The sequence below is a fragment of the Mycteria americana genome, chromosome 5 (genome assembly GCF_035582795.1).
Source record: "Mycteria americana isolate JAX WOST 10 ecotype Jacksonville Zoo and Gardens chromosome 5, USCA_MyAme_1.0, whole genome shotgun sequence".
NCBI classification, from domain to species: domain Eukaryota; kingdom Metazoa; phylum Chordata; class Aves; order Ciconiiformes; family Ciconiidae; genus Mycteria; species Mycteria americana.
In genome coordinates, this window is record NC_134369.1 from 60202452 (window position 1) to 60218665 (window position 16214).

General features: G+C 46.5%; 1 protein-coding gene across 1 annotated transcript in view; it reads left to right on the forward strand.

Moving 5' to 3' along the window:
• The first annotated feature begins 2645 nt into the window (after positions 1–2645).
• EML1 (EMAP like 1) overlaps positions 2646–16214 on the forward strand; it is a 132202-nt gene continuing 118633 nt past the window's right edge. Inside the window, exon 1 of the mRNA XM_075503572.1 lies at positions 2646–2844. Within this exon, the coding sequence (XP_075359687.1) occupies positions 2817–2844 (28 nt within the window). The 5' untranslated portion in view covers positions 2646–2816. The remainder of the gene's footprint in view (positions 2845–16214) is intronic.

Below are 16214 nucleotides of genomic sequence, written 5' to 3' on the forward strand. Positions count from 1 at the left end.
CCAGGCTTGGCCCTTCTCCAGGAGCAAGCATGGCTATTTTCAGGCTGAGAAATAAGGGAAGTTAAGAGAAATACTCAGTTTTACTGAGCTTTTTGAAAAAAAAATCTTATAACCTCTCAAAAACCAACATTATAACTAAAGTATCCAGGGATCAAAGCTAATTTTTTAATTGGAGTAGTCCTCATCAAAGGAAGGTGCTTGTGAGTATCATTGTAAGAACTAGGTCTGATTTGTTCAACTTTTGACCCCATGGATAAATTCATGCTTTAATGTTTCACTGAAGAGCTCTCCCAAGGCCAAGTCCTAATAATGGCTTTGGCAGGCAAGCTCTTGCCAACTTTGCTGTAATAGTTTAAGATGTATTTGTCCTCCCCCCTCAATCTTCTCTGCTGGCTTCTCTGCCCCCCTTCCAGAAGATGTTGACCCCCTGTAGCAGACTTGGCCAAGGACGACGTAACCGGGGTGACTGAGGCATAGGTTTCTTGAATTGCTCTTGAAGATGAGTTAGAGCTAAGACACCAGTCTGTGATTTGGCGTGCCTTTGCTGCAGGCAGTTGTCCAGCTCTGCTGGAGGGCTCTAACCTTCAGCGGAGGAGCACCAGCACACAGCTGTGAGAGGTAACTTCAAAATCAGCTGCAGCTGTTTGCTCCATGAATGCAAGTCAGAATGGTGAGCCCTTGATCCTGCAAATACTTACGCATGTGTTTAACTTTATAACTGTGAGTAGTTCTGGGAACTTCAGTGGGGCTTGAAGTTAAATTGGCACGTAAATGCTTGCAGAACTGGGAGCCTGCCTTTGCACAGGGTCGAGCTAAGAAAGCTTCAGTTCACACATGTTGGAGCAATATGTTTCTGCAGTGAAATTACAGTGGAAGAAAAGTGCTCCGGTCTAGTTTAGGCCTTCTTCCCTTCCCAGATGTGTACTGGGATTAAGACCAGACATCTCCATGTCTCCCTATCTTCCAGAATAGCTAGAGACCACTCCTTGATTCTGCGGGTGGCAGCAGGATGGAGAGGGTAAGCACGATGCCCTGCACTTCTCCTCCTTGTACGGCCTCTTTGGCAAAGAGCACAGCCTGAAGCTCTGTTTCTCCCCAGAGCTGCCATTCAGGTGAGCCTTACGCCAGTGAATATCCCAGTGCTGTTGCATGAGCAGACCTAGAAGCAGCCACCGACAAGGGCTGTCCCTGACAGAATGATGCCAACAGAGCTTCATGCTGGCAAACCCCAGTGGCCATGGGACACCCCACCTTGCTTGCCCAACCCTGTGCAGGCAACCTGAGAGATGGTTTTGGGAACATGTAACTAGCTACATTTGCAGCTATTTTAGCTTCTTAGTCACTGGCCTGACATCCTGAATTGAATCCATGGCTAGCTATGCTGCTGAGTAACCAGCAGAGTATTAAAAGGCTGCTCTTCAGAGACAAAGCAGGTAGAGCCAGCAGTGTCAGCCTTTGGGTGCTTAGACTGAAGCATCTAAGTAAAATAAGCCCAAATTTTTCAGAGCTGCTGAGCACACTGAGCTCCTAGTATGCTTCACGTAAATTAAGCCTTTTTTTCTTCAAGGCATTTTGAAGAAAGGTGTCCCCTGGGGCTCCGATGGCTCATTTCCCCGAGGGGCCGTGTGTGGCCACAGGGTCTGGAATTGCTTCCCAGAGCCCCCCCATAGAGCCCCCTTGCCTCCCTCCCCTCCCAGTCCTCGCACCGGCTCTGGGTCCAAAACCCCGACATTTGTGAAGGGCTCAGACACTAAAGGTCTGTGCCAGGTAAAGCCCAGACTGTCCCTGACTGTTCCCAGGAGAAAAAGTGGCGGCAAACCACCCCCCCGGGTGCTGAGGGCACCCGCCAGGTCCCGCACATCTCTCTGCCAAGCCTTCCATGGCTCTAACGCTGCCAGAGCCTTCGCTTGCACTTCATTAAGGTGCCTAATGAACACACCAGTGTGCAGGGGTGCTCTCTACTGACTGGACCGGTCCGGAAATCTCATACCAAGCAAATCCCACATAAACATTTCCAAAGATTAAAAAAAGAAGTTGTAGGAGCAGCCACAAAATGCTTCACTAAGGCAGCATTAAAGCGGCATATGGTAAGTAAGCAAAAGTCACGAAGTTACAGAGAAATCTGCACTCACAATAATATTATATACCATGAAACAGCCTTTTGTAACAGTGCCACAAAAACTATTCCTCAGATATTACAGTATAAACAGAAGATCCTTTTTTTTCCCTTCCCCCTTAAACAGATACACCCTGGCTCCTGCCCCTCTTCAGCAGCCAGTATTTCTGCTCAGACCCTTATTTAACCTGCAGACCGAGAAGGTACAGAGCAAGATGTCAGAGCATATCCCCCAGCCCCCCGCCCCCCCCGCAGCTCCCCCGGACACAGGAGTGCCCCGGAGGTGCAGCTCCCACCGCCAACCCCACCGCACAGCAATTAGCCTGGTTCTCCAGCGCAGATTTGCGGCTTAGCTCTTAAAAGCCGTTTCATAAATATTCGATGGCCTTTCCGACAGGGTAATGTGCCTCTGTGACATTAAAGAGGAAACTCTGCGAAGGGGAGGGATGACAACAAATTTATCCACCAATAGCACACTCTTTTGGCACAAAAGCACATTCTTATCTTTACATCCCATAATGAGAAGGCAGGGACGGGACTGTTGCTACAGCTCTCTGGGTGGGTAGATGTACGGTGTAAGAGAAGGGTGGCTGTAAAGTGTTAGATATTTTTTTCCCCCTGCCTTTGCAAGCAGAAGGACCCGCGCTTGTGTTCCTGCTGTGGTTTCCCTAAGCCCCCGGTGAGGAGGACTTCTCGCACGATGTCAGACTGCGAGGGACTGCCTGTGGGTAAGCGCCAGATTTATATTTACCCCGGTGTCCTGCCGACTAGTTCACATTCTCAGATTGCAGAGTCACACGCGAAGCCACTTGCTTTCAAAGGGAGCCGGAGTCGTGGCAGGCAGAGGAGAAACTCCCTGCAACCACCGCAGATCCCGGTGCGGTTCCTTACGAGCCCGTGGTGGAGGGCTGGCGCGGGTGGTATCGCCTGGATTTTCTCTAAAGGCACAGGGGCTGGATAGGAGGAAGGGTTCAGTAATTCAGGCAGATGGTCTGAAGTGTCTGTGTCCGGAGAAATGATGGTATCGACGTGCGTAGTCTCGAGCTCGGGAAGGAGAGTTTCTGGGGATGGGTCCTGCAGGACCAGGCGCGCTGTGTATGTCTCGTGTTCATGCCTTGATAAACCTTCCCGAATGGTAACGGATGCGGCAAGGGCAGATAAATGTAATGCAAAGGGTTTATTTGCTGAAAGGAAATAGAAGTGTACCTTATTTTCAAAATAAGTGCCTTACATGTTTTGCCTATATCTGGAAAGGGGTGCTTTACTAGCACTTATGGCTGTATATGTCAAACTTCACTGAGCAGGAGAGCACGTCAGCAAGAAGCATGTTTCTCAGCTGTTTTTTTTAACTTCTGTAGGAATTGTAAACACTCACTAGACTGTCTGCACGAAAGGAAACCCTTGTCAAAATGCTAGAGTAATTCTCTGCCAAGGCATTTTACTAATAAAGAGATGGACCATTGAAAACATCTTTTTTTTCTTTTTTCCTTTTGCCATGGCAAGCATTTCTCTTTTCACATCTGTATATATGCATATATACGTACACATACTATGTAGCACTCGTGTTTCACTGGACTGTGAAGGCTGTGTGTCAGAGATGAGGAACGGGACTAAAAAGTGGGGCTGGAGAAGGAGAAGGCTGCTGCAGTGCTTTTTTTCCTGCTCTCTCTGCTTCCATCTTGCAAAAACAATCCCAAGTCCAAAAATGCGCACTCGAAACCAGAGTGGAAAAATATAAATTATGTACACGGTGCAGAGTGAACTGCATGAACTGCACCATGCGCAGTTCCCTGTGTCGTTGCGCAGTTGCTATCGTTGTCTGAAGAGAGGAGAGGTGAAGATGAATATTTCTTGTTTACCTTCTCAAAGGGCTGATCTGTTAACCAGCAAAGCTTCCCTTCTTCAGGCTTTGATTTTAAGGGCCTGACCTCGGTTTGCTTGTTAAGCACTCTGAGTTGAGGGTGGGATATTTCAGGGTGACAGTGACAGTATTTAGCTGGCATCTGATATTAATGATGAAACTGATATTGAGCATGCATGGCATGTTGTGTGCAGAAGTTACTGATATCTCAATTACCTTTGCTGCTGAAAGGACCTAGGAGGTTTCCTCCAGAAAAGCATTCGTAGATACATGATTTGAGGGAAGGAAGCAGTTTGTTATGGGCAGGAATGAAAAGTAAAGATAAAGCGACGTTTAGATGTGGACGTGGATCGGAAATGTGCCAGCATACGCAGAGGAAAGGTTCGTTTCTCTCTGCTCCCCCAATAATCCTCCCCCGGCCGCCAGCCCCTGGCAGCAGGGCTCGCCCTGCCTCCTGCCGCTCTGCCCCACACCGGGCACAACGAACCGGTCACAGCCAAGCGGCCACCCACGGCACGGACCTTGCACAATTTTCTGGTCCTGTATGTATAGATGTGTGCATGCATATATGCATATATAAATACACACAAAACCAGCACAGGAGATAGAAATGGTGGCACTCCTGTGCAGTTATTAAGCAATTTTAGCGAACCAGTTGCTGACAGCTTGCTTTTCACATCAAGGTATTTTGAAATCAAATAATTCTCTTTGCAGTTATTGCTCTTTTACTAGCTAGTTCAGAGTTTAGAACTTTAGCAGTAAAAACTGCATAAAAAGGGTTGCAAAAAGCAGCATCAAACTTTCTAAAATAATGATTGGTGTCCACTAGTGTAGAAATACTGCTTTGCCAATGAGCATAGTAAGGCTGGCATTGTACTTTTAAAATCCTTGGTTTTGAATGCGGCCGGATAATATAGCTGCAAAAAGTTGTTGCAGTGACAGGTATCATTAGCACCGCAATGTGGCTGGAATCCAGAGCCCTGCTTATAACACAAACCGTACAGACGTATGCATGCGTCCGTGTATACACATGCACTCAGCTATAAATAAGTTTAGCCAAAGCACAATATTAGCGTCAAGTGTATGTATTGCTTCACCAACCTCTTTGCAAAGGGTATGCCTCATGAACAACCTGCAGAACTGCAGTTTGTAGTTACAGTAAATGAATGCCAGAATTTTTAGACTGCTTTCAGCCTACACAAGAATGTAGCAAGAACAGCTGCGTAATTGTTCCCTCGGACAAGCAACTCAGAGGGAACTGCTGAATACAGTCTTTGAATTAAATAGCGGGATATGAATGGGTCGATATACCAATAATTTTTCAACAAGAAACTTTATTCAGGAAGAGTATCCTACTTCTACGCTGAAAATGGTTATGCAGTTTTTCAGGATGAAAACATTGGCTGTTTTTAAATCTGTGTTTTATGGTCAATTCCAGCGTGGCTGCACCCTTTGGCTGATGTGGAATGGAAAATTAAACATGTGATGCAAACAAAGTTTTATTTTGTTGTTTGAAAGTAGCACAGAAGACATAAAAAAAAAGATCCTAGATGTCAGATTGCAGATTAAATGTAAGCAAGTGTACAGTCATTTTGGACTGAATTCATACCAAAAAAGGCACTTGAAAGCATCACTACTGAAATGGTCTATTAGTGAACAGAATTCTAAAATTTACACTATTAATTTCCCATTGTAACATGGGGAGATAAAGAAAGAAAGATCAGTCACTTCGGACAAATGCACTCCTATTTCTTTCTCATTAGCAATTATTGACATACTGATGCTATCCATTAGTGCCAGCTACATAGATTTACTGTCATTCCTACATGCAGATAAAAGAAAAGCACATCAATTATTTAAGTGCTTCCTCTTGTGTGTATTATTTTTGTCTTGTAAGGAAACATAGTTCAGTCTCCGTATGACTGAACAGCTTTTCACACACCCAGCATTTTGATTAGGAATATATGAGTCATGATGGTTCTGGTTCTTAACACAATCCTTTTGACTTCAGAAAAAACCTATGAAGTCACGCAAAGGTTCTTAAAGTGCCTCTTTCTTTATTTTCTTATTTCTTATTTCAGCCACAGATTGACTTTGAATGGCATGGGTAACTTTTTGTGGATAACAACACTGTTGCAATAATATTCAGCCGTAATAGATGAAGATTATATTGCTGAAGAGGGAGTAGCTATTCAGATGCTGGGAGTCTCATATGTACATACTTGCTCTGTTATTTACTAAAACAGGACTAAGAAGGGAAGAAACAGAATTGATTTAGCTTGTTCTGCAGCAGGTGGCATGCGAATCTAACTGAATTTCCTTAAAATTCCTCCCAAACATTTATTGGCCTTGTTTCAGTAGAGGAGGAAACAAGACCTTTCATCTGAAGTATGTTCCTGACTCTTTAGCTAAATACTTCCTTTCAAAGCTAAAATTACACATTTCAAACATGTCTTTAAGACAGACTGGAGCCAATTTGCTAAAATTGGTGTTTTCAGAATCAGGATATCCCAGAACCCTACAGGAATTTAGATTTCCTGAAATCCAGTACATATTCTGCACTGTCATGGGGAGTCCATTTAGCTTAGCCAGAGAGGCTGCTAGTGAGCGAGACCTCCATCTCCCACGCTGGGCTGTCTCTAAACAGCTGCTGGGAATAAAATATGGCACAAATACATTTTTGTAACAAAAAAGCATTAGGAATGACTCAGCACATGCATGAGCGGTACTCCTGTCAAATAAAATTGCCCCACTTTCACATACTCATATTAGAATAGGACTATGCTTTAAATAAGCCTTTCATTAGATTTGGTAAAAAATGCCTAGATTCTTGCAGATAACTCTGTGTCCCCTTAGGCCTGGAGCACCAGTTCTGCTTTGCAGTCTAAACCTTAGATACGAGGCTTTGACTCAGACACTAATGTTGCCATGTAAGTGGTCCCACTGAATACTCCTGTTTGCAGGGTGATACCCTAAGTAAAAGGCAACCCACTGAAACCACCTTGCAGAATTGCTGTACAGCCTGCCTTCAGTGCTCTGGGGTAAGCAGGGAAGTGGCAAGGTTTCTTCAGCATATCAACCCAGCTACCTGCTGCAGGTTAGGAAGGTAATGGCATGGCTTAAGCATCTCAAGAGAGCGGTCTGCAGGATGAACAACAGCTCCTGACCCCACTAAACCCACCAGCACTGGCTTGCACGCTCGGAGCTCCCCAGGAGCATCCCCTGGCCGGGGGAAGGTGAGGCCAGGGCGCCGGGGCTCCCACGCCTGCAGAGCTCGCTTTGCACATTGAGGCACGAGCAATCTTGCAGTCAGTACTCTTAGAGACAAAAAACCCCATATAAAGCTTTCAGCTTTGGGAAAGAATGGGGTGAAGCCCAAATGAAGAATGACCGTGAATGACTACCGCTACAGCACTGCCACTGAAGCTGTGCAGCCTTGCTGAGGTCGCTGGAGTTAGGTGCCACTGCAGAATGCCTGAAGTCTGTCTAGGGATTTCACCTGAAGGTCTACGAGTCCAGCCTTGCTCTTGGCTAACTTGCTACATGCCAGGGCCAAGCCATTTAAAGATGCGCTGCAGCTGCAATGGACGTGGCTGAGTCAAATGTCTTAAAGAGGGAAGGTAAAAATGTCTGATTGTCAGTATAAATCCTCAAGAAAGAAGCATTTCCAAATGCCAGTATTTACGCCATTTAGTGGGTTGTTCTTTTGCTTCAGCCACTGATTGATCCAGGCTCACTGGGGAAGACGTCCTCTCTCTGCACATGACTTTCCTTAGGAGAGCATCCTATCCATGAAGCAGTTCAATCTGGTTTGGCTGAAATCCCAGGGGATTTCCTGCAGCCCACGATTCTCTCTCCTCTCTCCCCTCTTTTCCAGAGAGCTCTGTGCCATTCTCACCCAGGCCAGCAGCCTTTCCTCCACCCGCACAGGCGTGGGGGAAGCCCTGTCCCCACCAGCTCCTGCCCTCTGCCTCCAGGCTCTCTGGCTGCTCCAGATCTATATAGAATCACAGAATCACAGAATTGTATAGATTGGAAAAGACCTTTAAGATCATTAAGTCCAACTGTTTACCTAGCACTGCCAAGTCCACCACTAAACCATGTCCCTAAGCACCACCTCTACACATCTTTGAAATACCTCCAGGAATGGTGACTCAACCACTTCCCTGGGCAGCCTGTTCCAATGCTTGACAGCCCTTTCAGTGAAGAAATTTTTCCTAATGTCCAATCAAAACCTGGTGCAACTTGAGGCCATTTCCTCTTGTCCTATCACTTGTTACCTGGGAGAAGAGACCGACCCCCACCTCTCTACAACCTCCTTTCAGGGAGCTGTAGAGAGCGATAAGGTCTCCCCTCAGCCTCCTTTTCTCCAGGCTAAACAGTCCCAGCTCCCTCAGCCGCTCCTCATCAGACTTCTGCTCCAGACCCTTCCCCAGCTTCGTTGCCCTTCTCTGGACACGCTCCAGCCCCTCAATGTCTCTCTTGTAGTGGGGGGCCCAAAACCGAACACAGTATCCAAGTTGTGCCCTCACCAGCACCGAGTACAGGGGACAATCACCATCATAGTCGTATTAAGCACTAATAGCTAATTTTTGCAAAGCAATGAGAACCTGGAATGGTCTGTATTATTTAACAGGGTTTGTAACTGATGAACACCTCACAGAAACGCTGATCTTGATGTATGTACCCCTTGGCAAACTCATTTCCTTTTGCATTTGGGAAGTCAGGTCAGAAGATGAACGTTAACTATTAGAGCCAGTCACAAATTTCCCAGTAGAGTGTTCTTCCATCACAAAATACAGGGGTCACCAAATCAAAATGCAACATTTTGTCAACAATTTCAATACGTTAATACATTTCTAAAGACTACATTTTGAAAATTGAAATGGAGTGGGAAGTAAGACAAAAGTTCTGTGAATGCTTGGGTAAAATAACCCCAAATATAATATCTGGGTTCCTTGGCCCAGTTTGATGCAAATGAAACTGAAATCCCAGAATCTTCTTGGCAGCTGGGAATTCTCCTGCCGACCCACTCTGTCAGTCCCCCTGGAAATGCTGTGGGCCCCTGATCTGTCTGAGCAGTGCCTCGAACAGCGGAGGCTGTGCATTGAGGGGGCAAACACCGACGATAATAAAGCAATCATTTTTTAAGGTTTTAAAGAGTTTTTGGAACATGAGGATCAGACAAACATACAAGGAAAAATGAGTGACTCCGGTGCCTCAGGAATCCATGCAAGAAATCTTTTGCATCCAATCTTTTGCAAGAAAAAAACCAGAAGCAGATTTATGGTGACAAGCAAGCCCTGCTGAGACACAGGGGTGAGAGCCTGCCCGAGGCACACCTGGAAAGCCCTCTCTGCCCATGAAGCATTTCAAGACAGCCCTGTGATGCAAAATACTCAGCCAACGGTCCGTAAAGAGTTAAAATCGCCTGCGTGCAGCCTTCACCTGCTTCCCCGGCTGGTGAGGGCTGAGCCTTGGTTAAAGGGCTCCCTGCTGAGGGGGGACTGCCAGGTTCAAACACAGCTTTCAAAGCAAGGAAGCTGCAGTGGGCCAGCCGTAGTCTCTTTGCATCCACCTTCTCAGATCTTTTGTTGGGGAAAAAAGTGCTGTTCCATCTGGGGGAAACCTGCGGCCTCCCAAATCCATGCAGCAGTTGCTGCAGTGCTGGGAAAAGGAGAGAGATGGAGGCCTGGGAGCAACTCCCCGGTTGCACTCGTGTAGGATACCACAGAGGGTGAAGCTGGCTCTTTGTCATCAAAAGCAAAGAGGAGAGAAGCTGCTCCCTGTTGCAGCCAGGCTTGTTCTCAACAGGGGTTTAGCCCAGCTCGGCTGTAGCGTGGCTGTATGCAGCTGTATAGTACAAGCCCCATCCACTACTCACAAAGGTAATTCTTAAAACTAGATTCAAAGTTTGCAACCTCTGGAAATAGGAAAAAGGCAGGATGGGAGCAGCAGGACATGGGCATCCTGTCCCTGGGGCTTGGCGGTAGTTAGGTGGGAGATGACTATGCTCCGGGAGTGTCCTGAGCAAAGGTACAGGGTTAGCCTCCACCTTCAGCCTCTGCATTTAAAATGTAGCAGGTGTGGTGTCCTTCTGTGGACTAGGCTAAATATTTGGCTGCCAGGCTGGCAGGAGCTGTGCCTGCTCACGGCGTTTCTAAAGCAAAATGTGAGTATGTGTGCTATGTGCTACTGGGGCTCCAAGTGGGGGGTATTTGAGCTAGCAGAGACATTAACACCCATTTTCAGAAGTCTAAGCTTGCAGAAATGTACTGAAATCATATCTGGGAGTACAAAAGAGGATTTATTTTCTTTTTTTTCCTTTTTTCTTTTTTTCCTTTTTTGTTTTGTTTTTTGAGGGGAAGTGCTGAGGAAGGAGACCTCTTTCACGCAATCCTTAGAAGTTGAAGTTAGCATGAAAGTTTGCAGCTGGGATGCTGGTTAAGGATCTAGTTAAGGAAATACAGAAGATGTTATATAGTTCCCAAGTGCTCCTCCACCCTGCCCCCCCACTGGCAGGAGGATTTTGCTTATCTGTAGAAATACTTGGAATCTGTAGTTTGTCCCAGGGTCTGTGAGCAAAAGCACTTGCACAGGCTGTACAGCATATTCCTGGCCAGTCTTATTCCATGATGTTTACAGTAACTTAAGGCATGCAAAAAACGACTGATGTGTTTTTTCTCCTCCTCTCCTCCATGCCTCACAATATCTGCAGCATTTCCAACATAGTCTGTGTTAAGCCATTGGCATTTAGAAGCCATAATTGCATTTAACATTTGCTTCTTGCTGTCTGGAGCCCTCTCTTGCCTACAGACCTGTTTCACAGGCAGTAATTTAGAGGGTGGGGCACCCTTCCCTTATTTTGCCATTCAGACTCCAAACTAAATGCCCAGTTTGCCCTCCTACCAACCTGATGAGTGCCCAGTCTCTCATCTATGTTTTCAGTTGCTTCTCTGCCCCTGTCATTTCTTTCTTTACTGTCTGTGATCAGCTCCCTCGCCACGCACTAATGGTTTCCACAGTTAAATTTGTAGCATTCAGGATTCCCTTAGATCTCAAACATCCTCTAAAACTCACCTAAACGACTGGCAAGATCCCCCAAATGCTTTCTTCCTTGTGGGAAAGAAACTCTGGGGCAAAGGAATGGGCTCCTGACAAATGCCAAGTGCTGGGCATGGACCTGTTGATAGTGCCCAGGATCAGTTCCCCGAAGGAGTCCTGGGTTTCATGGAGCAGCTGAAGTCACCGTTGAGTCAGCGGGGCACATGGGGACTGGTCAGAGCTGCTTTGTGGTTCTGCACACAGTCTGTCAATCACAGAAATTGCTTTTGGAGGAAAAGCCTCTGCAAGCCCTCGCTCAAATGACTCCAAACTGGGCTCAGTAAATTGGCTGTGGCCCTTGAGGAGTCACAACAAATTCCAACAAGATTAGGAAAGTACAATGCTGTCCCCATCACAGATAACAGGGAGCATTTCAGAGAGGTGCCAATGGCTTGCTCATCTCAGACAGCTCCTGACGGCTCAGACGGCCCGGCCAGGAACCCTCTAGTGCCGCATCACCGTTGATGCTCTCAGCACCATTTGTGTGGCTCATGTTTCCATCATTTCAGTGCTCCTTGAGAGAGCAAAGACTTTCACCCATACCAACTAGTGTGAGGGCATGAAATGAAGAGTTTGGAGAGATGTTTGAAAGGTTTAGGTCCAAAATCCCCTCATAAAGCCATACACATTACTTGCCAAACTTGGCATTTCACGTAGTTCTCATCTTTTTTTGCTGATAAATATATTCACTTGCTGCCTGCACAGCACTTGTGCACACTCATCCTTTGTGATGTGCTCTTTGTGGAGCTACAGGATACGCTATGGCTTTGCTAGTATCCCTCAATCATACAGCACACCCAGAACACTTCCCAGTAACTAATAAAACTACCGTGAAACTGGTAAAATCCTTGCTGCTGCAACTAGCAGTGGGAGAGGTGTCCCAGGGCTGTTGGCTGGGGCATATTTGTGTGAGTAGCAGCTCTCCTAGTTCACTCAGATGGACATGGTCATTCCTGCTTCTCCCCAGAAGCCCCCATGAGAGAATGACCCTGCACTTCAGGAGCTCCATGTGTTGAAAAACCTGTCAAACCCCAGCAGGCAGCCAGCTGCCCAGGCAAGGGGTCTCCAGCCCGAAGCCAGGGTTGGGTGAAAACTCCTGTAGCTAGACAACTTGCCTGAAGAGGCCTTGCTGACACAACAAAGGAGTAAAAGCACACAAAAAAGACCCGTGTGCAACATCTGAACACCCAACTGTTTTCCTGTTACTCAGCAATCTGTTACTCAGCAAAGATTCCTGATACTCAGCAATCTACAAAGGTGACAGCAAGCTGAGGGTCTCAGGTTGTGCTTGATCATATCACAGGAATTAAGAAGGACCTAGCTTCAGGTTAAACTTAAAATTTGTGCATCACCTGCTCTCTGGGGGAAGGAAGAGCTTTAGGAGCCTGATCCAGACCCCTTGGAGCCAAGAGTAACCTTTCCATTCACTCCAGTGAATTTGGATCACGACCCTCTTAAAATCTCAGAAATACCTTTATCTACCCGACCCATAGGTACAGACTGTGGCTGAGTCAGCTTGGTTCTTCTTCTTAAGGCAGACAGCCTGAGCCCTGTGCTGTGTGCCTGGTGAGGTTTGCTGGGTGAGACCTCACCAGCAAGCACTCTCTTGGTGCGTGGGAAGCACCGTGCATTAGTCATTCTTTGTCCCAGCATGATTGCTCAACAAAATGTATTTATATTTGCACCTAATTAAAAGTCAGTGAATGTTTCGTATTTTCCCTACTGAAACATTGCTAGATATGACTTAGCAGTAAGTCACAGCTGTGTGTGTGTTATTATTCAGAGTTTATATATGAGGAACTGAGGCATAGCAAGATTAAGCCAAGACCAGTTCCCACTGATATGAGTGTCTAATCCAAGAGCCTGAGGAGCTCTTCTTTCAGAGTACCCAGCACAGCACCATATTTCATATGTTCAAACTTCATTTGCAGCTGTGAGTGTTGGGCACGTCTGTAAATCAGATCTTCAGCCTCCAGTTCAGCACAAGGAGATGAGGAACGTGCCATCAGTGACGGTTTGTGAAAAGCTTGGTTTCCACAGTTGCTCCGTGGAGCAACTCTTCTGCCTTTGAGAGCTGCTCTGCAGCTGAGGCACAGATGCAACCCAGTTCCCAGCAACACTTTTCAAGCTGACTTAGCCTGAAATCATCCTTGATCTTCGTGTAATTGCATTGGTTACCATGTTCAATATCTCCAACAGGTGAAGCTGTGATGTTATGATAAACAGCTTATTGGAAACACATATGTCATAAAATACAAAATACTCTGACACCTCATAACTAGATCTCTAGCAATAAGTATACTTGTTATAATAATAACATGATACTTTACCAATTGTTTGGAGAAACTCTACAGTGTCAATACTCTCGCACACAAGCACCTCTGATACAGGCAGCTTGTGATGGGGACATGAAATCTGCCATTTTCTACAGCTCTTCTACCCCAGACCAGAGGCTGCCAGGTTCGTCCTGTTGCTACAACAGTCAGCTGGTCTTCTCACACCCATCTGACCTAGGCACGAGATTGCAGTCCGTTTGTGCTGCAGGCATATGGACTGCATGTGGAAAGGATCTTGAGAAGGAAACTATTATTTCCTGCATCTATCATAAATTCCAAATGGTATATTCAGGCATAACTGTTTGAAAACAGAGAGTACATTGATGAAATGGAAGCAATTTCTCTGGGAAATTTCATCTTAGCTGTTTGATTCGTCTTAGTGCTGCCAACTCTTTGATGTTTATCATGAGCCTCGTAAGATTTGTTTTAATTTTTTTTTCTAAAGCCAGGTTTCTTGAGTCATGAGTTTTTGGGGGCTGTCAAGTTGTCTATGCACCATCTGTTTTCACCCAGCCAGCAACATATGGGGAGTCTTATGCCACTGGAGAGTGAAGATTTTTTTAAAAGATGTTTTGGTCAGGTATTTAAACATTTAAGGCATGGGGAGAAGCATCACGTGGGAAAGTGCGAGAGAACGTGCAGTGGCTGGAACAGATATGGCAGGCCAAGGCACACAGTGCTCACATGTGTAGGCTGGAGAATAATATTTCTCTAACAAAACCCGTCTTTTTAAACACCAACCACATTTTTGCATGTTTTCATTTTGAGTCATTTAATGAAAAAATTAGAAAACTCCAGGGAGAGCATTCAATCTGCTCACAGTTTTTCACAGGAGGAGTGTCTGTTTTCTCAGCAAACTCCTCTCCTACAATTATTTGGTTTCTTCAGATCTTTGGGGAGCCTCCGCACACGTAAAGTAGCTGAAGAGTCTTTTTGCTGTCCTTTCCTGCTCCCTGCCTATTCTGATGTCCTATAAAGCAGGGGGAGTAAGAAGACAGCTCTTCACTCTTCTCCCACTACGCTGGAAGGAGGCTACCACTGAAAAGCGACTGGATGACACATTTTTGTTGAGGCACGATGAGTCTCCCCTCCCTACTGTAGGAGCCTCACTGCCCAGATCAATCAAAACATAACTGACACCAGTGAGGCTTCAGCACCGTTTTGGGCTCTGGGCATGCAGCAGGACCATCACACCCTGAGCGTGAGCATCTCCATGCTTCATGCTGCCATTGGGACCTCAGCAGGACAGAGCCAGTTCCCGGAGCAGCACATGTGTTCCCGTGCCACATCCCTCGCTCCCGAGGTCAGGTGTCCCTGCAGGGGAGAGGAGGCAGAGGAGCACCCCAAGGTGCACGAGAAAACTCGCTACTCCACGGCTGTGAGACGCAATGGTAGCCAGGAGCTGAACGTCTCCATTTTGACCGAGGGGGAGATAGAGGCTTAGAAAATACTTGGTTTTCCTAAATCGTTTTTACTTTCTCCCGCAGAAATGTGCCTCAAAGTTGAGTGCACATTTAGCGTTTGCTTCCTTTTCCTGATGAAGTTCAGCAGCTGGGTTATCCTAGATAACCGTGCCAAATCTTAAAGATTTCCTTGTTCCGAGGCGATTGCTCAATTGACAATCTGCCTCGTTAATTAAAGTTCCCTTCAGGGAGAGAGGAGAGCTGGAGGCAACTGGACGATTTAATGAGTTGATGCAAAGGGCAAGACAAGGCTGTAGCGTGAGTCCATCCCAGCACAGCCCCGAGCCCGCCCAAACAGCTGTGTCTTTGCCACTCAGAGCGCCTGCATTCTCGGGAATGAACTCCAACGGAGTTGTTTGGAGTGAGGAGCCAGCACAGGGGGATCAAATTTACTTTCCGCTGCTCGACGCGCGGTCTTGCCGCAGGCCAGCCTGTTTACAAGTCGGCTGCCTGGAGAACGCCGAGGAGAGAATGCAGCTGGGCAGACGCCCTCTGGTACAGCTTCTCCAGGCTTTGTCTTGTTCCTCTGTGCCAAATCACTCATTACTTGCAATGAGTGCCAGACCTCTCCTCTCAGCAGTTAATAGCATCTGATGAGCCCAAGGAGATCTTTACGTGCTCAGATTTCTGTGTGTTGATGAGGTATGAGACATCTACAAAAGGTGTGAAAAACCAGCAGGAAGGCTGACTCTTCCCTGAGCTCGGTCTGTGGTCAGGGATAGCCCTAGGGTTCTGCCCGGAGCTAGAGGTTAACTTTAGTTCAGAAAAAGGTTATTATATCCTTGTTTCTGCTTCCATTGCTTCCAAAAGCCACTTAGCAGAACCGGGTTATCTTCCTTGTCCAAATTCTCTGACTACTGATGATGCTTGGCTGCCTTCTCTGGATTTTCAGGGCCTTATGCTAAATTTAGACAAGGAGGAGAGGGTTCTCCTCTGGACCTTCATTTTGTGGGTTACCCATTGACTGCTGTGGGGACAATGTGATCTAAAAATCCCATTTACTGGATAGTCAAGTGGATTTGGGCTAGGAAGGCTGATTTCTTCTTGCTACCTACTACAGCTCCACATGTCCTTCATGTGAAGGGCACATGCCCTGTACCCTGAAGGATGCTGCTGCAGGTTTCCAAAGACTTAGGACCACCCCTTCCTTTCTTATATATTACCTTAGGGAAATACTTCTTAAAAATCGTCTCTCTGCAACCGCACATGTGGTTCTCAAGAGATCCTAAATAAGTGGTGCCTCTGCCACAGTGCGGTGCTCCCCGGAGACACCCAGTCTGAGACCTCTCTGGCCCTTCCTCGGTTCTTCCAGTCCTGACCATCTGCTGCTTCCT